Source organism: Belonocnema kinseyi, chromosome 2 (assembly GCF_010883055.1).
Source record: "Belonocnema kinseyi isolate 2016_QV_RU_SX_M_011 chromosome 2, B_treatae_v1, whole genome shotgun sequence".
In the NCBI taxonomy this organism is placed as follows: domain Eukaryota; kingdom Metazoa; phylum Arthropoda; class Insecta; order Hymenoptera; family Cynipidae; genus Belonocnema; species Belonocnema kinseyi.
Genome location: NC_046658.1, coordinates 123,005,268 through 123,030,379, shown reverse-complemented (window position 1 = coordinate 123,030,379; position 25,112 = coordinate 123,005,268). Strand labels below are relative to the sequence as shown.

At 24.1% G+C, this 25,112-nt stretch overlaps 1 protein-coding gene across 9 annotated transcripts in view; it reads left to right on the top strand.

The window, feature by feature from the left end:
- The first annotated feature begins 2,310 nt into the window (after positions 1 to 2,310).
- Positions 2,311 to 25,112, top strand: part of LOC117167323 (myeloid leukemia factor) — a 36,421-nt gene continuing 13,619 nt past the window's right edge. For 7 of the 9 annotated variants that reach the window (XM_033352165.1, XM_033352164.1, XM_033352163.1 and 4 more), the window contains exons 1-4: positions 2,311 to 2,606; positions 8,569 to 8,755; positions 16,050 to 16,335; positions 22,880 to 23,015. In XM_033352165.1, coding sequence (XP_033208056.1) covers positions 2,551 to 2,606; positions 8,569 to 8,755; positions 16,050 to 16,335; positions 22,880 to 23,015 — 665 coding nt within the window. In that variant the 5' untranslated portion in view covers positions 2,311 to 2,550. Of the gene's footprint in view, positions 2,607 to 8,381; positions 8,449 to 8,568; positions 8,756 to 16,049; positions 16,336 to 22,879; positions 23,016 to 23,378; positions 23,525 to 25,112 lie in introns of those variants that run through there. The other 2 variants (XM_033352169.1, XM_033352166.1) reach the window with 2 other exon arrangements.

Below are 25,112 nucleotides of genomic sequence, written 5' to 3'. Positions count from 1 at the left end.
AAAAAATTGCCCACGTGGTATATGGATGGCCGCTTATTTGTATGTATGTACATATAAGTATTTTACTGTTCAGCAACTCACTCTCTGGGGCGGACACCTCTCCTAAACGGACAGAAAGTTCTTCACCATGAGTAAGAAATAGTAAAAAATAGTAAAAAATAGTAAAGTAAAAAAGAAATAGAAATTAGGCTATGCGTATATTTCTGATTTTTGAAAAACTTCTACGAATTAAGTTACGGATATTTCAATCTTGACATCTATTTTTCAAAATTTGATAGTTGTTGACCTAAGTCAGATAATCGAGTAATCTTTTCAGATTTTGATGAGTTTTACCCTCATCTTTGAAAATTCGTCGGAAGATATTAAAAACTTTCAAATTTGATAAGGTAGCAAGTTAATGTTTTTGAATTGAAAAGTCTAGCTATTATATTTTTGGTTCAAAATTGATCTGTTTTGTTTAAAAAAAACGATTTGGTTGATGGTTATTTAAAATATTTCAAGTATCTGCTTCATTTAAAAAATATATTCACAAAAAGGACAGAGATTGATTAAGAAATGATTCTCTCTATTGCTCATTTATTAATTTTTCATAAATAAAAAGTCAAAGTAAAGTTAAAAATTTCAGTAAAAGCCGCAACTTTTATTTGTTTAAACAATTCTTTTTGTTAAATTTTATTAATTTTTACATTGTTCTAAATGAAAAGTAAACAGAACTTTGAATATTTAAGAAAAAAACCGCAACTTTCTGGCATTATTCAAAAAGAAAAGATTATTTTAGGTAATAATACATTGTTTAAACAATTATTTTTGTTAACTTGAATTGATTATTAAGTAACTCCAAGTAAAAAGCAAACAAAAAGGAAAAATATGTATAAGAAGCTGCAACTATAAGAGAACATAACTATAAACAATAATAATTTGTTTAAGCAATAATGTTTGTTGAATTGCAATAATATTTATCTCACTCTAAGTAACAAAAGGTCAAAATTTTCATAAAAAGCCGAAAATTTCCTGCATTAATAAAAAAAATATATTACTAAAAATAATAATAATTTGTTCGAACAATTACGTCTGTTAACTTGAATTAATTATTACCTTACTCTAATGGAAAAATGGACAAAAAGTGGAAAATTCTGAAAAATACTGCAAATTTATAGCATTAATCTATGAGAATATTATGATATTATTATAAACAATAATAAAATTTTTAAACAATTAACTGTTAAATTATGTTACTTATTGCCTCGCACTAAATGAAATGTTGAAAAATAATCCTTAAAACCCTTACTTTCTAACTCTATTTTACGCGAAAATTTCTAAAAGCAATAATAAAGTATTCAAAAGATTTATTTAAACAACTAATCATCAGTAGAAAGTTTTTTTTGTGCCTTATAAACAATTTGTTAATTAAAAACTGCAAAAAAATCTTCATTAGCGCCAAAAACTTGCAAAACTTAAATTTTCACTTATGGGGTTTTTTTAGGACCCGATAATATAGAGTTATGGGGTTGATATTTTAAGAATAATTATAAATTTTTATCCTATAACTAACTGTTAAGATGAATTATGAATTTCCACTCGCTTCGTATCATTTCGACGATTCTGAATAAAATTTACAAAAACGTGGCAACAATTTTTATTTGTTTATAAAAAATTATCTTATAAAACCGAACACTCATAAATGTAAACATCTTTTTTTGAACCCTTTTCAATAAGTAAGAGCAATCAAAAATAAAAAATATGTTCAGACATAGGTTTTAATATTTATTAATTAGGCTAAGGTATTAAAAAAAAGCATTAAATTGCGAAATCCAAGATCTTTAAAAAAATAAGAAAAAAGTGAAAATTAAGGGCAATATTTCGAAAAATTATTTTTGAATTTGCATGGGGAATTTTTTGGGAACCATGAAAGGGGCTTAGGGGGTTTGAAATTAAAAATTAATGATAGATTTATATTTCTTGAAAAGTTTTCATGAGATTACGAAATTATAGCGTTTATTGTGCATTTTCATGTTTTGGACGGAAGTTACAAACATTTGTTTTTCCCTTGTTATTCTTATGGAGAATTTCAGGGGGTGGGTGGAACCTGTTAATATTAAGAAAAAGTATTCACTTTTTTTGGGAACCTAACAAAATGGGATGGTCAAAGAAATTCAAAACTTTTGTTTTTTTGGATCTTCACCAATATATACCTATATATAAAAATTTGAGTTTTCGCGCCACAGAGTATCGACATTCACATTAAAATGTTTCGAGCAATAAATGTCAGATGTCGTACCCTGTCACTTCTGAATCTTCATTCTTCATGTTCATGGACCTGACTGATGTGTACTGAACAGTGAAGTAAAATCTAGAATCTTCTTGACAAAGGCAGCTTATTTAGCATATTTAGGCGTCAATTAGAGCTAGTGATTTCGCGAATTCGCCCTTTCGTTGGTGAAGCTCGCAGTGACTTTTTTTTTGGAAATAATTCTCCGATCTGTTCCTTAAGAAAGTGGCAGTTGACAATTTAGGTTCAGTGACCGAAAACGAAAACCTTTCGACATTAACATGTCCATTTTCCGAGCCTTGACGGGAGGAGATTTCGATGATGATCCAGCTGTAGCGTAAGAATTTTCCCAGATTTTCTTTCCTAACCTCCTCTGCCTTCTTTAGTCGCTTCATTAATTAGCCGAATTGTTTGAGTCTTTGAAAATGCATTGATTTCTTGTTTTGGAGTTGTTATGGGAAAGTGAGAATGTCACCTCTGCGACAATTGAAAGTAATTGATAATTTATATTATTTACGATTTTCCTGTGCATTATTTCGAGTGACATTGTGGGTTTAGATTGTTTTTTTTTTGGTTGCAAGTGACCTTCTAACCTAATTTCCATTATTGTAATCTCTATTTCAACATTCGAATGATTTACATAATATTTAATCAGCTTTAATTAAAAAATATTATTAAATTAATTCATTAATCGTGTATATTGTTACATATATCAGAAAATAATTACGAAATAGTGAAAATATACTATTAATTTTGAAGATTTGTTCAAAATTGCCCGCAGAATTTTGTTATAAGTTCATCGCTTTTGTAGAAAATTAATCCCTTTTTTTTTAAATATTCATCCATTTTTTTTTAAAAAAGTCAAATTTTTTGGTAGAAAATTCGACTCAGGGTGGCGACTTGACCGGGAGACCGAGAAATTAGCAGGAATTTAATTAAAACCCGAACATTCTAATCGCAGTAAATTTCAAGTTTTCATTATTTTAATAATTTTGGTCATTTTAGGAAAGTGATGTTCAGTTCATCTACAATTGCATATTTTTTAGATTATCTCAGCTTAATCCGATTAATAATTTATTATTTAATTTTTAATTATTTATTTAGAAATTAAGCTATTCGTTTGAAAATTTAGGTACTTTGGGAAAAATTTGCCTTCTTTGTAGAAAATTCATCTTTATGGTTTTTGATGAAAATTAATTTTTTGTCTGAAAAATCATTTTAATTAAAAATTCATTTCTTTGCTTGAAATATGAGCTATTTAACTGTTAGCTTATCTTTTCTTGAGTTAAAAATGTTTTTTTTTTTTTACCGAAAATTGGAGTATTTTGTTGAAAATTTATTTCTTTTTTGCTTAAAAATTATTTTGTTTCTGAACTGAAAATGTAACTATAGTCAGCTATTATTCCATTTAAATATTTCATAATTTTTAAAGTGTATAATAAAACAATTATTAAAAATAAAGTAAGATTATAACATTTTAAATAAATTAAATTAATATTTATTTCATTAGTATAAAAATTTATTATTAATCTAAAAGAAATAACTAAATAATTATAAAATATACACAATTCTTCTATTATTAACATTATTTGTAATATTCCATACCCTCCTAATTTTAATATAATAACTGTTTTATAAACTTAATTGTGAGCATAAAATCATTAATTTTTTAAAGATTGTAGTTAACTAGCTCGTAATTTTTAATTTAATATTTAAAATTAAAAATGTAAGCAAAATGTGTGCATATAAATATTATTCTAATATAAATATTCCAATAATAAAAATTCATCTTTTTGGTTGAACATTTATTTTTTGACTAAAAATTTATTTATTCAATTTTTGGTTGAAAAATGATATCCTTCAGTTGAAAATTCATATTTTTTTTATTCAAATTAATCTTCTTACTTGAAAATTCAGCTTTTTGGTCAAAAATTCAATGATTCTACTTAAAAATTCATTATTTTAGTTGAAAAATCATCTTTCTAGTTTAAAATTCAACTGTTTTAGTAAATATTTACAACTTTAGTTAAAATTTTATCACTTCGTTCAAAAATTAATTCACTTACTTTAATCAAATATTCTATATTTTTAGTGTACATTTTTCTGTTTGTTTGAAAATTAATCTTTTAAACTTAAAATTTGATTATTTCAATTTTGATTGACAATATTAATTCATTTTCAAATATTTGGTTAAAAATTCAACTATTTGGTTGAAAATTCGACTATTTTGATGCAAATTCAAATATTTTGTTGAAAATTCAACTGATTTGTTAAAAATTCGAAATTTAATTATTTAGCCGACAATTGAACTGTTTTGTGGATCGTTCGTCTTTTTGGTCTGTAAATTAAAATATTAGGTTTAAACTATTTTTTTTTGGTTAAAGAATTTTTTAATTAATTTTTTTGTTTGTTGAAAATTAACTTTTTTTTAGGTCTTTTTGGGTTTAGACTTTTTAGTTTAAAAACAAACGTTTGTTAAAAAATTCATCTCTTTTGTAGAAAATTAATCTATTTTATTTGAAATATTCAATTATTTTCTTTAAAAAAGTCACCTTTTTGATCGACAATTTAACTGTTTTGTTGCGCATTTCTCTTATTGGATTGAAAATTCACATTTTTTTATATAAAACTGGTCTTTCTTCGTTTATGGTAAAATTGTTCGTTGATAACTTAACTGTCTTCTGGAAAATACGCCTATTTGGTTAAAAATTCAAATATTTTATAAAAATTTAACTATTTTTTTGAGAATGGAACTGTTTTTAGTTGGACTTTAATCTTCTTTGCTTTAAAATTCAACTATATATTTGGTTAAAAATGTAACTATTTTTTTCAAAAATCGAAATTTAAATATTTAGTCGAATATTGATCTTTTTATCTTGAAAATTGAACTATTTGTGAGAGGTTAATGACTTGGATTTTTGTTGTACACTAGATTCCAAAAGATTCTATGGATTATAAAAAATTCATTATAGAATATTATTAGAATGAAAAAATAATAGGATAATCAGCATGGGGATAAATAATATAAAAAATGTATTGAAGGAATTAATGTAAAAAGTAGAGAAAATACAAGGGAAAGATTTATTTTAGACCACTCCTAATCTCATATGAAAGTACCGAAAACTCCCTTTATTAATTTTTTATAAAATCTATTGCAAATTTTTATCCCCTGAAGTCTTTGGAAAACATAAAAATCCCCTAAAAGCAGGGTCGCCGCTAGACCGGGAAACCTGGAAAACCGGGAATTTTATGAAACCGGGGGAAACTGGGAAATGACAGTGAATTTATTTTTTGACCGGAAATTTTATCAAATTTTTCGAATAAAAATTTTGCCCAACTTTGATTTCAACCGTTTTAAAATAATTTTCTAAAATTTCACTTTTATAAATTTCTATCTCATTTAGTTTAAAATGCTTAATTCGAAAATCTTTCACTTTGAAAACTTTTAATTTTTAAGCATGTATTTTAATTTAAAGAATTTTAAAATGCAGTTTCAAGCTTAAAAAAATTAAAAATTGGAAATTTTTAAAATTGCAGATTTTTTAATAAAAAACAGGGTGGCCGCAGACCGGAAAACAGGGAATTTTACGAATTTTCAGAAGAAAAATCTGCCTAAGTTCGATTTTAACAGTTTTTAAAATAATTAAAATGTAGTTTTGAGGATTTAATAATTAAAAGCATTTAAAGTTGAAAATTTTTGATAAAAAACAGTTTTATTTTATTAACTGTAAATATAAATAAATAAATTATTTTGAAAATGGACCAAACAATTTTAGATCCGTTAAAAGTTTGAGAATTGCCAGATTGTAACTGTGTCAATCCGAAAGTCTTGATGAGAATTGAAATTAATATATCATTTATTCTGATAATTTTATTTTTAAATAAAATTTTTCATGATTTATCAATACTGTATTTTTAATTCAGAGTTTCAGGTATTCCTTTATATTATTTTTTTTATATTAAATTTAATAAATAAATTTATTAGTATATTATTTCTATAAATTTTTTTAGCCATTAAAAATGTAAACGTGCGTTTTACTATTTTCAACTTAAAAATAAATCCATAATAATATAGTCATAATTAAAGGTATTTATTAAATTAAAAATATTGTGAGTCTAAATTATTTAATTTTTATCTCATTTAATTTGAAATTTCTGAATGTAGAAGAAGAATAAGTATTTTACATTTAGCAATATTTCACTGTTCATTTAAGACGAGTAAATTGAAACCGAATATTGAAAAGAAAACAATTTTAAACTGAATTGTTTTACATAGAAAGCTTTGAATCTTTAGATTTTCGAAGAACTTTTAAACTTCTAGCGTTACAATTTTCTTTGTTCTATTTAAGAAGTATTCAATTTATAAGTGAAATTGTTAAATTTTGACGCATAAATAACAATTGAATACTCATTCTTTTTAGAAAAAATTTGAGTAATTTTAAGAGATATGTAGAAGTTTTGAAAAGATTCAAAATTAATTAAAAACTTGAAATTATTTCAAGTAATTTACACGAAGTGTGTTAAGATTTTTTTCAGAACTTCTAAATGTATTTCAAAATTAATCGAAATTTTGATACAATTTTTGATAATCCAGCAAATTAAATAAAATTCTTAAAATCTTCCATGTTCTTTTTTGATCATTTTTTAAATCTCTTAAAATCTTCTTAAACTTTCTGTTACAATAATTTTTGAAAGTGAAAAATCATTTTCAATATTCCTAAGAATCTTAAGAAAATTTTTATTCTTTTGTAGTCTTTCACCGTTCTGAGAAAAATTCCAAATTTTTGGTTTGAAATCTTAAAAAATCTAAATTTTATTTGAAATTCGAATAAGCATTTCAAATTATTTCAAGTAAACCATCAACAAAAAAAAGGAATTAAAAAAAAGTAGTTTCATTTTCGGCTTAGTAGTTGAATGTTCAACTAAAAAATATAAATTTCCCACCACAAATACAATAGTTTAATTTTTAGTGAGAATAAACATTTTTGGCAAAAAAAAACAACAACAATATTCATTCAAAGAAATGCATTTTTAACAAAAAATATAATAGTTACAGTTTCAGTGAAAAAATCCGCAAAAAATGGAATAGTTACATTTTTAGTTAAAGAAACGAATTTTGAACTAAAATGATTAAACTTCTACAGAAAATATGATTTTTCAACCAAATAGTTGAATTTTCTATCAGAGACCAATTTTCAAAACAAAAAAAAATTTAATAAAAAAGATGAATTTTTAACTAGAAAAGACGGATTTTCAACATCAAAAATATTTGTCAACAAAATAGTTCAATTTTCGACCAAGAATTTTGTTTTTAACTAAAAATATATTTGAACTAAAGTTAATATTTCATATATGTATATGTATATATGTATTAATATATAAAGTTCATATTTCAATTGAAGTGCACTTTGATCTGAAACCAAGAACAGTTGAATTCTACAACAAAATTTTCATCCAAAAAGAATGATTTTAAGAAATGTTGTGAATTTTCTACAAAATAATAAAATTACCTTCAACGAAATTTTATAAAAAATTCCCTAACTGTTCGTTTCCAAAAAATCTCTGCTAGTTTTAAATTCAATGACGTTCGGTAACGCCTTGATTGTTATTTTTTCATCGAATAAATTAATTGAATAAATTAAAAATTAAACAAAGTTTCTACAGTAAAAATATCAACTTCTTTTCTTCTAAAAGGTATTAATATTATGACGAGATAACAAATAATAAAAAGGGTAAATAAATAGGAGTTATAAAAATTTGCAAAATAAATGTTTTTTCTTAAGCAGTCTAATGGTATTTTAACTTTAATTAATATTGGGAAAGTTTTTTCTCCTTAAGCCAGATGTTCACTAAACGTCGGCAAAATTCTTAGTTTTTTACACGATTGGCACCCGAAATATCTCTTTTTTTTATCTACTAAACACTACTTTTAAATATTTTTCGTAGGGTCTTGAATCGAGCAATTTTGAAAGAAAAATTCGTAAAAAAACATAAAAATGAACGATAAAGGCGTTTTGAAAATGGCCCAAATTTGGATTCCCCAATCAATTGTACATGAAATTGTTTAGTTCGAATTGTAAATAGCCTCATATTTCCATAACAACGTTTGTTTTTTGTTTTCTCACCTATTTCAATTATTCATTCAAGCATGGCAGTTTTGCCACCATCAACATTTTCTGGTGAATACTTTATTTTTGATAAAGGAAAATATGCCTCAGTCAATTCGAATCTTTCGTTTTGATACTGATCTCTGCACGAAGAGTTAGTTGCTAACTGTGTGTGTGTTTTTTTTTAAACAGATTGCAAAGATTTGCAATGGGCTCAATGTTTCCGGACCCCTTTGGAATGATGGGACCCCCAGCCCTTGCAGGCCCTCGCCAACAACCGAGAGGTCCTTTTCACGACATGCAAATGATGCCTTTTGGATTTCCTTCCTTTGGATTTCCAATGCCCCCTATGAATCCCAACATGATGCTTTCCAATTTTGTAAGTCCGCATATTTATATTAGATAAAACCGTATTTGAATAATAAGTCAGAGTGTCTACTGAACCGGAAAACCAGGAAATGACCGGCAATTTTATTCACCAGGAAGTAAAGGACAATTTGTTAGTTGACATTTTATTCAGTGACCGCGATTTTGATCTTGATTGTACTAAAATTTATATTAAAAGTACTTTTATAGGTATTTTGTATATAAAAAAAAATTTGAAACAAATTTTCATATTCCTTAACCCTAAAACGGTTCACTAGTGCGAATTCGCACTCGGAAGTTTTTTCTTTATGTTGGCATTTACGTAAACGCAGCTGCCGCGGATTATCCCCACATATATGAAATATATGTGATATATGCTAGTTGCTTATTATATGTTATACATATTAAATATTCAATATTAACATTGCAAACAAACCAATTCGCACTAGTGTACCATTTGCGCATGCTCGATTGGAGTCTACAGGAAAAAATCCAAGAATTTATTTGTTTAAACCCGGGAATTTACCTCTGATCGTAGAAAATTCAAGTTTTTCATTATTTTAATAATTTTTGTCAACTTAAAAAAGTAGCTTTTACTTTACCTACATTTTCAGGGCATATGAAAGTGTTTATTAGGTCACAGATTTATGTACTATTTCACAGTTTACGGATTTTAGATTTTTCAGTTTGTCAGGTTATCCTAATTAAATTTTAATTTATTATTGTTAAAGAGTATTTATTTTTGTTGAGATTAGTAAGTAGTTGTTATTATACATCTAAAGAGTTTTTATTGCAATATTATATGAATATCTGTACTATATGAGAGCAAGAATTCTTATTTTTGTCCATTATAAGAACAAATTTATGGAAATGTGTTGCTTTATGAGTTTTTTTTTCTCGCTCACTTAACCCTCAAAGTGCATATATGGTAAAAATCACGGTAAAGTGCATCGTGGGTATCCAAGACCCCAGCGTATTCAATCATGTATTGTTTAATCCCTACTGAATACTTTGTCACAACAAAAATTACCTGATATATTTTAACGTATCTTTTATAATCCAGAGTTGATTTTATAGCAATTTATTTATTTTAAGTTTGTCAAAAAAATTATCGAAAAAAAAGGGAAAAAATGTTTGTTTTTTTTTTACATAAAAATTCATAACTCAGGCAATTTTAGTTATTTCAACCTGAAAATGTATGACTATACTTTCGAAATCATGTACTTTCATTAAGAAAATATTGCAACATGGGTGCTTTCAAAAAATATATTTATTTGTACAGTTGAAAAGTCAATTTTATGATAAAATGATGAATTAGATTTCTTGCTTTTAAATCGATTTATTATTATAAAAATTGAGGAACTGCATTTTAACAATTATATTTTATTCAACGCATCCACAGTCTGCTTTCGCATGACGCGCTGCCGTAAGTTATAAGCTATCTACAAAGAAAAAAATATGAAATAATAAAAAAAAAAAATATTTTACTCCACATACTTACGTTAGAAAGTAAACAAAAACCAATAAAATTTTAACAACAAAAAATTTGCTCCAAAATTACTTTTTCACTCACTAAGTGCACACTGGGTGTTCGACACCCCAACATTTTTTTCCTTCCATTTTCAGCAGCTGCTGCTAGCAGACTGACGCTTGACGCATTATGCTAAACGACTTTACTTACAATTATTCTCTCCAACTAAAGCCAGATGGCGACACTTACTCAATTTTTTCGAATTAAGTATGGTTTATAAGAGTTTGAAAATTGCTTGAGGTCCCTGATACCCACAATGCACTTCAAGGGTTAAGTTTGATAATCGAACGCCCAAACATACAGCAACAATCATTTTCTCAATTGAAAAAAAATTGGATGTATCAAGTTTTATTCGCTTATTCCTCATTTATCTGACTTGGAACAAGAAATTTTAGAAAATAATTATCGTTTTTATTTTAGGATAGGGACTTTAGGTAAAGAAATATAATTTCTCTTCGAACAGATAATTTTTTGAATGGAACGGATATTTTTTTAAAGAATTATAATTCGGATTTAGAAGAATGGAATTTAAAAAAATCTCTTTTCCAAATCAGAATTCGTCACAATTTGAAACTCCCCTCTTCTAAATTTGTTTTTAGAGTAGAAGTAGTATTTCGAAAAAGAAATGTTTCTGAATTATAATATTAATTTTTTATATTGATCGTTGCGAATTCATTTTTTTAAATTAAAAATTCAACTACTTGGTTTAAAGATAAACTATATTTTTCAAAATTAATTTTGTCTGTTAAAGATTCATCATTTTAATTTAAAGTTCATATGTAGTTCATATCCTTTTCTTTTTTTTTTGTAAAAATCCAACTATGTATGTAGTAAAATGGCATAAAATTAAAAAAATTCCAGTTAAAGTTTCATCATTTTAGATGAAAATTCATTAGTTTAATGGAAAATGTATTTTTTTAACTGTAAATTAAACTATTCCATTTTTATTTGAAATTTTACAATTTCTTGCCCAAAATTCAACAAATTGGATGAAAATTGTTCTTTTAATTGAAAATTAAACTATTTCGTTGAAAAATCACGTATTTTGTTAATAAATCTATTTTTTTGTTATAGCGAATTATCTTTTTCTTTGAAAGTTAAACTTCTTGTTAAAAAACTCTTTTTGTTGGCTTAAAGTTAAACTCCTCTGTTAAAAATTAATTTTTTGGTTGAAGATTGTTTTAAATAAAAATTCATTTCTTTGGTTGAAAAAATAGATATTAGGCTGAAAACATTTTTTAAAATGTTTTTATTTCAGTTGAATATTCCATAATTTTAATTAAAAATTCATATCTTTGGTTGATCATTCATTTGTTGACCAAAAATTCAATTATTCAATTTTTCGTTAAGAAAAAAATATTTTTTAGTTGAAAATTCGTTTCTTTTGGTAAAAATTAATCTTCTTGGTTGAAAATTAATATTTTTGTTCGAAAATTCAATTATTCCAGTTAAAGATGCTTCATTTGAGTTGAAAATCTATCCTTCCATTTAAATTATTTACAATTTTATTTGAAAATTCATCAGTTCGTATGAAAATGTAACTAGTTGTAGTTAAAAATTCATCTTTTTGTTAAACATTACTTTTTTCACTAGAAATTTAAGTATTTAAGTTTTGGTTGACAATTGATCTTTTTTAGTCAAAATGTATTTTGTTATTTGAAAATTCAACTATTTCAGTTGAAAATTCTTTGTTATAGTTGAAAACTCCTGATTTAGATTAAAATAAAATAAATTTGGTTGAAAATTCATTTTTTTTCTTTGAAATTAATTTCTTCGACTAAAATTTTAATTATTTTATTTTTGTAAAAAAATTTGTATTTTTAGTGGAAAATTAAAATGTTTGTTTCAAATTTAATTTATGTTTTATGCTCTGTTCCGCTAAATGATGTAATATTACCAAATTGTAAAATTCCAGAATAATAAAATTCCCGTAGGTTGTAATATTATCCAAATGGATAATTTCCGAATAATAAAATTCTTGATAGAAAATTGTCGAATTATAAAATAACCGAACTAGAAAAATGCCGAATTTTAAAGTTAAATTGTTGTCTATAAATATGATTTATTTATGAAAAATACATTAATCAAATATTTTTATAGCAAACATTATTTCTAACCTTTAAAGTTTCTAAAATTATTGTTTGTATTTTATATAACAATAATTGAAAAAAAATCCATTCCGAAACATGTTTTAATTATTTTAATTTTAAATTCAAACAATAATTTTAGAAACTTTTAACATTCACCAATTTCTTTATAAAAATATTTTGATTATTGTTTTCTTAATGAATAATATTTATTTAAAAAATTCATTGTTTAAATTCGGGAATTTTCTAGTACTGTTATTTTATAATTCATGAATTTTCTACCAGGTATTTTGTTATGTGGAAATTTTCAAATTCGTTAATAATTCGACACTTAAGCAAATGCAGTTATTCTTTTTTTTGTCCTTGTTCAAAATTTCTTTAATTAGATTTGAAAAATGACACGTTCGAGTTTGAAATTAATGCGTGGTAAATAATCTCGACTATTGTGACATTAATTTTCATATTTTCGTGGAACATATTTTTAAAATGTGTGGTTGGAGTTCAACTGTTTTTGGTTTAAAATAAAAATTTTTTTAGTTGAAATATCAACTGTTAAATTTTTTGTTCAGAGTTAATCTTTTTGGTTGAAAATCTATCTTCCTAAATTGAAAATTAAGCTACTACTTTCTTCAAAAATCTTTTTTTGTTTGTTGATGATTCATTGTTTCCGTTGAAAAACCTTTGTTTTTGTACAAAATATAATTATTTTTTGGAAAATTGCGTTTATGTTTTTGGTAAAATTAATGTTTTAAACTGAAAATTAATATAATTAATAAATTATATGAAAATTTAATTATTACATGCTTCGTTGAAATTTTCTGTATTTTGTCAAAAAATCAACTCTCTTGGTAGAAAATTAATCTTTTTGGTTGAAAATTTAACTGTTTGGTTACAAATTGATCTTTTGTTGAAAATATATTTTTACTTGAAGATTAGGAATTTGACTTGGTTCAAATTGAATTTAATATACTGCACACATTAGTTTTAGCTGAGCATCCACTGGATTTCAAGTATAAGAAGATAAAATATAAATAAAAATAAATTCAAGAAATAATTAATTATGGTTTCAGTATTATTTAAAATATTTGATAACTCGGATTTAAAAGACCCTAAACGGAGGGTTTACAATATTTTGTAATATAATTTGTCAAAGCTTATCAAATTATACATATTCATTCAATCTCTAGAAATGGAATAAATATTATTTATAATAATCTCGCGAAACTATGCATATTCCGAGTTCATTGTTTTAAAAAATGCGAAATATTTGAATGGTTTCATACTCTGAAAAATTATACCTGCAAAAAAAGCTTGAAATACTTGGATAAAACCTGGAATTGTCAGGCGTTAATTCTCGAAAAACAGAATGCGGGGTTACTTAAATCGCGGTCCGAGTATAATCAGGGTGACCGCTAGTCCGAGAATTTTTTAAATTTTTAGAAAAAAAAAACATCCGTCCAACTTTGATTTCAAGCGTTTTTTAAGTAATTATTTAAATTTTGATCTTTTTGAATTATGATATCATTCAATTTAGAATGCGTAATTCGATAATCTTTTGCTTTAAAAATGTTTCATTTTCCATTTTTAAGCGTACATTTGAATAAAAAGAATTTCAAAGTGCAGTTTTTAAGACTTAAACAATTAAAAATTAGAAGCGTTTAAAATCGAAGGTTTTGATAACAAACGTTTTTAGTTGATCAACTTTGAATATAAATTAATTAATTTTTTTGACATTGAAATCTCTTTAAGATTGAAAAAAATTAATAATAATTTGATTGTACAAAACGATTCGGCATCAGCTCTTACTTTTAGAATTTCTATATTTTAACGTTTAAAATTAAACTGTTTCAATTGGAAAGTCTAAACAAATGTAAACGCCTTATATAGAAACTTTATAAACTATTTTCAATTTTAAAATAAGTTAAAAATAATATGTTTATAATTAAAGGCTTTTATTAAATTTCAGTCTATATTTGTAAACCATGCAGTTTGAAAATTTTCAACTAAGAAAAAGAACAATTATTTAATAATTAAAAACACCTGATTTTTGATTTAAAATAAAAAATTGTCTACGTGCACCGAAAAAATCCAGCTATTCGGACCAAAATTTTGGCGCAAATAGCCCTCGGCCTAATTTAAAACAAAATGTAGATTTTCGCAGATTTTGAACAAAAGATTTAGAAGTTTGTTAAGAATTTTAGCAGGCTTCAAAAGAAAACAACATTTTCTAAGATAGCTACAAAAATTGAAAATTATTTTTTATTTCGAAAAATTATCTGAAATTCTAATAATTTTCAAGGATATTGAGAAGTTTTAAAATACTTTTAATAATATTTTTAAATAAAATTTCAAAGGATTTTAAGAATTTTTAAACTATTTAAAATTAAAATAATTGAACTTTTAATTTGTTTAGGGAATGTTCAATATTTTACAAATTTATAGTTGTAGCTGGAATTTATCCAGGATAATAATAATTTTCACATGGAACCCGGGAGCTTTCACATTTTTACAAATTCCAAGCTAGTAATGAAAATTTTCGAAAAGGAACAAAATTCTGAATTGGTACAGGAGATTTTTCCAAAAAAAATTTTATTCTGAGGTGAAGCAGGGAATCTTCAAATTTCAGCAAATTCTCAGTTGAAACTCGTATTTATCTAAAATAATGATAATTTTTCTTAGAACAGGGAATGTTAAAATTTAAATAAATTCCAAGCTGGAACAGGGAATTTTTTAATAGAATGAATTATTATTCTAAGTTGAGACGGGATATTTTTGAAGAAAATTCAAATTATAAATTGAATCAGAGTATTAAAAAAAAATTATCACTTTTAGTTGAAACGGAAAATTGTAGAAAAGTATTAAAATTCCGGATATGAACAAGGAGTTTTTAATTTTTAATCAATTCTGAGTTGGAACTGAAATTGTTCCAGGAGAATAACAATTCTCAATGGAAAATTGAATTTTTCCAACAAAATTATTATTCTGTGCTGAAACGAGGTGTTTTCGAAAAAAATTTAAATTGTGAATTGGAACAGGGAATTTTACGCAAAAATTCGAATTCTTACAATTAGTTGAAATGGAGAATTTTCGAAAAGAGTAAAAAATCTGGATTCAAACAGGGAATTTTTGGAAAAGAATTAAAATTTTGGTATTCAAAAATATTCGGTATTTCGGTATAATTTTGAATATTTTTAAATTTATTGATTGATTCTACAATTAAGAGCATTGAAACTGATTATCTGGATTTATATTTTTGGAACTGAATCTAAATCTTTAAGAAGTACAATTGATAAAAGTTTAAATTTTGTAATTTGGCAGTTTAGTCCAATTTAATTAAGAATTGTTCAGTCGAAAAGTGTTAGTAGCTTCCATTTTATACGTGTAAATTGTTGAGCATTTGAATACAAAATTCTTGAATGAAACAACGTTTAAACTTCAATTTTCGAAGTTTAAAATTCAAGAGTTTCACTTTGAGTGCTTTCAATTGCAGTTCAGTTTTATTAATTCTGATGGAAAAGCTTTTAGATTTAGTGTTCGATTTTTAAATTTTCATTGACGGTGAATAATGTTTGCGGACCGAGAAATGACCGGGAATTTTTTTTCTTTGATTAAAACGGCCACCCTGATAATTAAAGGACTGATTAACCGGGTAAAATTACCGCTGGGTACAAACTAATTGTTTTTAAAAGGGAATGCAGGGAAACGGAAACTGTCATTCGTTTGCGAGCACTTCTGTGATGACGATGACTAATGGCCCCGATGGAAGACCGCAAGTTTATCAAGAATCCACATCGACCAGAGTGGCTCCTGGCGGAGTGAAGGAAACTAAAAAGACCGTCTGTGATTCTCGCACTGGGACGAAACAGATGGCAATTGGTCATCATATCGGAGAAAGAGCTCACATTCTTGAACGTAAACAGGATTTACGCAGTGGCGAGGAAGAAGAGAATCAGGAGTTCATTAATCTTGAAGAAGGTAACTTTTTAGATTTTGATCATTTACAGGCCTTTGATTCACGTAATTGACACTTTTTGACACTCATTTTAAAATGGATATTCTGAATATATCAATTTAATAAATTAAATTCGCTGGTTTTTAAAAATAAAAGTTTATAATTCATTTGTCAAATAAACTAAAAGTGTAAGTCATGAAGTTTGAAGAGAAAAAAATTAATTTTTTAATTACTAGTCACTTTTTCTTGTGTAATTTTGAATTTTAGATACATAACATTATTCTTTTCTGAAAAAATTCAAAGTACGTGTTTTGATAACATTCTTAATTTTTTGTACCAAATAGTAGAATTTTCAACCAAAAATAAAATCGTTCATTTTTCAATCGAAATTATGAGTTTTGAAACGAGAAGATTAAGTTTCTACTAGAAAGACAATTTTGCAACAAAATATATAAAATTCCAACTAAATACTTAAAGTTCTAATTAAAAAAGGTAAATTTTCTTTTAAAAGAAACCGAATTTTCAACATAATTGTTAAGTTAACGAAAAATTAACCATAAATGGAATTGAGAATTTTTAGATAAAAAAATATACATTTTCAATAATTTTTTACTTGCAATAAAAGAAGTGAATTTTTAACCATGAAAAAAAATTCAAGCAAAATTGGAATTGTTGAATTTTCTGAAAAAAAAAATTTTGAACAAAAAAGCGTATTTTTAATTAGAATAGTTGGATTTTTAGCCCTAGAGACTTTTATTAAAAATAGACGAATTATTAGCAAAAAATTGAATATTTGATATTTCTACCTAAAAAGATTTTAATATTTAATGAAATATATTTAAATTTAAACCATAAACCCCCATTCAAAACAAAATACCTCATTTTTAAGTTGAAAAATTAATTATAGCAAAAATTTTAATAAAATAATTCAATTTTTACCGAAAGAAATGCATTTTACAAATGAACAAAAAATTAAGTATTCGACCCTTTGTTTGAAAATTCATTTTTGTAATTTAAAAACACAACTTCCTTCTTGAAAATTCATCTTGTGTTGTTGAAAATTAAGTTTTTTTGTTTGTTGAAAATTCACCTTTTGTAGAACAAGATTCAAAGGTTTTCTAAAATATACGACTTTTTAGCTTAAAACTTCAAATTTAGTTTAATCTAATTAAATTATAATTTATTATTATTATTATTTTTAAATTATTTAGAAATCAAAATAGTTTGAAAATTTATGTATTTTGTAGTCGAAAATTCATCAGTTTGTTTAAAAATTGATCTTTTCTTGTTCAAAATTCAACAATTTGAATAAAAATTTGACTTTTTTAAATTAAAAATTCAACTATTTCATTGAAAATTCGCATATTTGTTTAAAAATGGATTTTTTTGTTGATGGAACATTAGCTTTTTTTTGCAAGTTAATCTTCTTGTTTAAAAATTTCTGCTTTTTTCTTAAGATACAAGTATTACAGTTAAATATTTTTCATTCTAGTTGGAAATTCATCTTTTAGGTTGAATATAAAATTACTGGGCAACTCTTTTGTTAAAAGTTTTTTTGTTCTGGTTGAAAATTCATTATTTTAATTAAAAATTCATTTCTTTGATTGAAATGTGACCTATTTGATTGATAAATTGTTTTTTGTTTGGATGAAAAGGAATTTTTAAAAATGGAAATTACCTGTTTTGTTTCTTTTTTAGTTGAAAATTCGTCTTTTTTGGTAGAAATTAACTTTCTTGGATGAAAAGTAATTCGTCTGATCAATAATTCAATTATTACAGTTAAAGATTTATAATTTAAGTTTAAAAAAATTTTATGGTTTAAAATCCAACTATTTCAATTAGTTATTTACAATTTTATTTGAAAACTCATTACTTTTTTTTTGAAATATAACTATTTTTTTTCAAGTTAATTTTTTTGTTAAAAGTTTTTTTTGTAGTGGTAAGTACATTTTTTAATTGAAAATTCCATAGTTGTAGTTTAATATTCATTTGTATGGTTAAATATTAACTTTTTAAACTTAAAATATAATTTTTTAAGTTTTGGTTGACCATTTATATTTTTTAGCAAAGATGATTTTTTTTTTGTGAAAATTGAAAATTTTACTATTCCATTTTCGGTTAAAAAATTCAACTATTTCGTTAAAAATGCATATATTTTGTTGCACAAAATTTGTTTTTCATAAAAAATTAATCTTTTTATTTGAAAAATAGTATTCTGGTTTAAGAATTCATCTCTTTGGTTTAAAATACAACTATTTCAGTTAAATATTTATAATCTTATTTGAAAACTCATTACTTTGTTTTTAAAATATAACTAATTTTTTTCAACTAATTTTTTTTCATACAAAATTAATATTTTTATCTGAAAAATAATCTTATCATTTAACAATTCCACTTTGCTTCAAAAATGAAGTGTTTCAGTTAAATATTCATAATTTTAGTTGAAAATTCGTCTTTTTGGTTTATAATTTGACTATTCCAGTTGAAGATTCATAATTTTATTTGAAAATTCGTCACTTTTGTTGAAAATTGAATTATTTTCTTGAAAATTCGTTTTTTGTTGTTGAAAATTAATTTGTACAATTTTAATTATTCAATTATTTTTATATAGTTAAATGCCAGTTTAACTATTTCATTTTTACTTGAAAATTGATCTTTTCTAGTGAAAATTCAAAAATTTGATTAAAATTGGTTAAAAATTCACGCACTTTGTTATCTTTTTCTTTGAAAGTTAATCTTTTTGTTTAAAAATTCTTCTTTTAATTTAAAAATTCAAGTTTATTCCAGTTAAATATTTGTCATGTTAGTCGAAATTTCATCTTTTAGGTTGGTGGTAAAATTATTTGGTTATAAGTTAAACCTTTTTGTTGAAATTTAATTTTTTTTTTGGTTGAAGGTTGAATATTCCATAATAAAAGTGAAAAATTCATCTCTTTGGCTGAATATTCATTTTCTGACTAAAAAATTAATTATTCAATTTTTGGTTGAAAAATGATTTTTTAAAGTTTAAAATTCGTCTTTTTTGGTAGAAATTAATTCATCTTTCTGGTCAAAAATTAAATTATTCTAGCTGAAGATTCCGAATCTCTGCTAAAAATTCAACTTTATGGTTTAAAATTCAACCATTCGAGTTAAATATTTACAATTTTATTTGAAAATTAATCACTTTTTTAAAAATGTAACTATTTTTTTTCTTGAAATTATTTGTGTTTGTAAGCAGTTAATTTTTGAAATTGAAAATTTAAATTATTCTGATTGACAATTCTGTATTTGTAGTTGAAAATTCATCTGTTTGTCTATGCATTTTTTAACTAAAAATTTAATTGTTTAAGTTTTCGTTGAAAAATAATCTTGTAAGCAGTTAATTTTTGAAATTGAAAATTTAAATTATACTGATTGACAATTCTGTATTTGTAGTTGAAAATTCATTTGTTTGTCTATGCATTTTTTTAACTTAAAATTTAATTGTTTAAGTTTTGGTTGAAAAATTATCTTTTCGGCTGAATATTCCTTTTTTGATTAAAAACTTAATTATTAAATGTTGGGTTGAAAAATTATTTTTAAAATTTGAAAATTTGTCTTTTCTGGTAGAAATTAATCTTGTTGGTTAGAAAATTCATCTTTCCGGCCAAAAATTCAATTATTGTAGTTAAATATTTCGAATTTCAGTTAAAAATTCATCCTTCTGCTTTAAAATCTGTTTGGCTAAGCATTTATTTTTTTAACTTAAAGTTTAATTGTTTAAGTTTTGGTTCGCAATTTATCTTTATTACTAAAAATTAATTTTTTTGTTTAAAAATTCACTTATTTCATTGCTTTAGTTGAACACTCTTATGCTTGGTTTAAAATAGTTTTGTTAACTAAAAATGTTACTTTTCCATTTTTGGTTAAAAATTAATGTTTTTTTTAATTCATATTGGTTCAGAAATTGTATTTTTGATATGCAAATTGAACTATTTCTTTTACAGTTGATGTATTTTATGGAAAAAATATTTTTTTTGTAGAAAATTAATCCTTTGGTGTTAAAATTAATCTTGTTTAAAAATTCATATTTTTAGATAATTTAACGATTCCAGTTGAAGATTCAGAATTTTTTTTTAACTCATCACTTTCGTTGAAAATTGAAATATTTTGTTGAAAATCCGTTTATTTATTTTTTTAAATTAATTTTTTCAATTGAAAGTTTAACATTTCCATTTTGTGTAAAAATGTATGTTTTTTGGTGAAAAATTTAAGTATTTGTTTTAAAATCCATTTATTTTTATCTCTGTTGTATTAAAGAATGTTTAGAATAGAAAATTAATTTTGTTTTGGTTGAAAATTTAGTACTTTATAACCAAAATTTGTCTTCAATCGAGGGAAATGTATGAAATCGATTTTAGAATGATCTAAAATCATTAGGAATCAGTGTGGCCAATGGACCGGGAAATGATCGGGAATTTTCTGAGACCGGGAAAAACCGGGAAATGATAGTAAATTTATTTCATGATCGGGAATTTTATAAATTTCCAGAAGAAAAATCTGGCCAAATTCGATTTCAACAGTTTTTAAAATAATTAGTTGAATTGATATCTTTTTAAATTATGATATCATTCAGTTTATAATGCGTAATTCGAAAATCTTTTACCTGAAAAATTCTCTATTTTAGATTTTTATTTTTAAACTTATATTTTTAATTTAAAGAATCTTAACGTGCAGTCTTGAAGACTTAAATAATTAAAAATTAAAAACGTTTAAAGTTGCACATTTTCGATAAAGAACAGTTTTATTTTATCTACTGTAATTATAAATAAATAATTTTAAAATCGATCCGTACTTCAAGTATTAAAAACGGTAAAATAATTGATTTGATAAAATGATTCTAAATCCGTTGAAAGTTAAAGAATGTCCAGATTCGTAATGAATTCATAATTAAAGGCTTTTGTTAAACTAAAAATATTGTTTCAGTCAAAATTATTCCATTTTTAACCCATTTATTTAAAAAAAAAATAGATTAAGAGAAAGTATAATTATTTAATATGTAGCAATATTTGACTTACAATTTAAAACGACTAAATTAAAGCCAAATATTTAAAAGTAAACAATTTGAAACTTTAATGTTTGACATAGAAAGATTTGAATTGTTAAAATTTTGAAAAGCTTTTAACATTTTGACGTTACAATTTTTATTGTTCTACTTAATTAAATGTTTAATTTTTAAGCGAAATTGTTGAATTTTTAGGTATAAATAATAATTGAGCACGTATTATTTTTAGAAAAATTTGAGTAATTTTAAGAGATATTCAAAAAGTTTTGAAAAGATCCAAAATTAATTAAAAACTTTAAATGATATCAAGTAATTTAAACGAAGTTTTTGAAAAAAATTTCAGAACTTCTAAACATATTTTAAACTGAATAAAATTTTTCTACAATTTTTAGAAAATCTTAAAAATTAAAAAAAATCCTTAAATTCAGTCTGGATCGTTTTTAATAAAATGGGAATTCTCTTAAAATTATTTTGAATATTCGGTTAAAATAATTATTCAAAATAAAGAATCATTTTCAATTTCCCTAGGAATTTTAAGAAAATTTTTTTATTCGTTTATAGCTTTTCACAATTCTTAAAAAGCTTCTAAATTTGTTGTAAACTGCAAAAGTCTACATTTTGTTTTAAATTAGGCTGTGAGTATTTGCACCGAAATTTCGTTATGTATAACGAAATTTTTTCGGTAAACACTTCGTTAAAATTATTTGAAATCATTTCAAGTTCTAAATTAATTTTTAATGTTTTTAAAACATATCTCTTAAAATTGCTCTAATTGTTTCTAAAAATAATAAGTGTTCAATTATTATTTAGAAGTCCAAATTTCAAGGACTTTTTTTTAATTCACGGGATTGTCTAAAATTTGTAGGACCAATTCAAATAATTTTTTAAGTTATTGAGAAGTTTTGAAAGAATTTCAAAAATAAAGCTAAATTTGACCAAATTTAAAACTACTTCTAGATTTCTCAAGATTTTAAAATACAATTTTGAAGTTTTTCAAGAGTTCTTAAACTATTTAAAATAAAAATAATTTAAATTCTAATTTAAGAACTTTTAAGTTGAAAAAAATTAAAAATATTGACCGGCCTAAAATAACTGAATAATATAATTTTAACCATTTTTAAAGTTCATTGATTTATTATTTAATTTAGAGTATTGAAAATGTTAACCGGGATTTATATTTTTGGAACTTAATCTAAATATTTGAACTCTACAATTTATGAATCTTAAAAATTCTGAATTTTGCAGTTTAAATTCATTAAACGTGTAAATTATTGAACAATTCAATAGAAAAATTTTGAATTTAAAAACTTTTAAACTTCAATTTTAAAAGCTAAAAATTCAAGAGTTCCACTTTGGATGCTTTAGTTTGTTGTTTATTTTGTATTACCTGTACTTTTATTGTTTAGCTTTATATTTCGATTTTTTACATTCTATTGCCCGGGAAAAATATTTGCGAACCGGGGAAAAATCGAGAAATGACCGGGAATTGTGTTCTTTGATTAAAACGGTCAGTCTGAGGAATACAATTTTAAATTTTACAGAGGAAGCTGAAACATTTAATAAGGAATGGGAAAATCGCACACGACGCTCAATGGGTGCAATTGGAGGACCATCTGGTTCTTCTCACCGACGACGTCCCGAGCAAAGGCATTTAGCTCTACCCAGTCCTTCTTCCAGGTCAGTTTTTTTATTTTTTTATTTTCAAAATATATAATTCGTTAATCATTTAAAATACTAATGAGAGAAGGAGGTAAGAAAAAGAGATGAAAAAATTAGCACTGCTTCCTTCATTATTTCCTGAGAAATTGGTAGATATTATTAATTGGTGAATTGTTTTTCGTCTCGTGAGTGAATTTATAATTGAAACCGATTTCTGAAGAGACACTTTTCAATTGGAAATATTTTCAAACTTCCTTCTTTTCTTTTTTGCGAAATAACGTACTACTTCTAGATAGTCTTGAAATAGATTTTAAAATGCACGAGCTAGAATTGATGTATTTATATGTAATTTATTGCATGGAAATGTAATATAATTCACAGAAACAAGAAGTACGGCAGAATGAGTAATAGAAAAGATCTGAACTGAGAAGATGGATAAACTAACAATGCAGAACCTGAGAAAGATTAAAAAAATTATCACTTGTAGAGTCTTCTGCATGCTTTGAAATAAATTTCTTTAAAATAAATCTCTTCTCTAATTTAGTAGATGTTATTATAGTGAATTTTGAGTTTTATAGTGCCTACTAACAATTATTTTTATATCCTCTTTAGTTTAACTGAAGTTTGCAACGTTTTTAAACGAAAATTAAAATTTTTGTAGAATAATTGAAAAGGATTAAAAAAAATGTTAATTTATGTAAAAAGATTTCAAAGAATTTAAAAAGAATTCGTTTCAATAATTTGCAGAAGTCTTAGTATTCGAAAAGTGAAGAATGTTGTTTCTAGTTTCCATTTAGAGAATCAATTATAGTAAATAACAATTCTTGGACATGAATATTTAATTATATTTATAAGTATGAAGATTTGATTATTGTCAAAGTGGTTTTTTAAATTGAAAATTTGACTTCTTCTAATTGAAAATTCCGTTGTTGTAGTTTAAAATTCATCTGTTTGGTTAGGTATTAATTTTTTTCAGCTTAAAATTTAATTTTATAAGTTTTAGTTAACAATTTATCCTTTTTAGTAAAAATTAATTTTCTTTTGTTTGAAAATTCAGCTATTTCAAATAAAGTGTATATATTCTTGATTATGAGAGAAATTGAATTTTCAAAGACCTAAGTATATTCAATTAAAAATAATAAATTCTTAATAAAAAAATTATATCTAATTTTAATTTGTGAATTTTTTGTTTTTCTAATTTCAGTACATAAAGTTGTTTATAGCAAAGTAGATTTTTATCTTAAAAGAATTAAAAAACCATGTAACATTATTTAAAAACTATGTATACCATTTTTTATCAAAAGATTCTTTCTTCTTTGGCCTGAATATATAAACAAATTTTTAATTTGACTGTTTCTTATGAATTAACGAAAATTCAACAAAAAAGGATGAATTTCTAATAAAGTAGTTGAATCCTCTACCAAAACGGATTAATTTTCAACTAAACAGATCCATTTTTCACAAAAATGGTAGGCTTTATATAAAATGTCAATAAAGAAAAGAAAAATATAATTTAAAATGTTGAATTTTTTTTATTATAATCAAATAGTTGAATTTGTAACGAATAAGATTAATTTTCTACCAGAAAAAAACTAATTTTCAACAAAATACATACATTTTTAAACAAATAGTTGAATTTTCTATCAAAAACGAAGAATTTTCGACAGTTAGCATAAATTTTCAACTAAATAGTTTAAACAATGGATGTGATTTTAGTCCAAATTTTATTTGATTAATTTTTAAATTGATTTAACCAACAAATACGAATTTCAAACCAAATACTTAAATTCTCAACTAAAACCGATAAATTTTTAACCAAACAGTTGCATTTTTAACCAAAAAATTTGGAATTCAACTAAAAAATACGAAATTTTAATCAAATACATAAATTTTTAATCGAAAAGTTAAATTTGCTATAGAATTTTTTGATTTCTTAGCCAAAAATACGACTATAAAAAATTGTAGATTTTTCTACCCAAAAATGTGAATTTTTATTAAAACAGTTGCATTTTTGCTTAAAAATATGAACTTTCTACCAAAAGAGATGAATGAATTTTTATATGAAAAAGATGAATTTTCAGCTAAGAAAGATTTTTTTTAGTCACTAACGAAAAA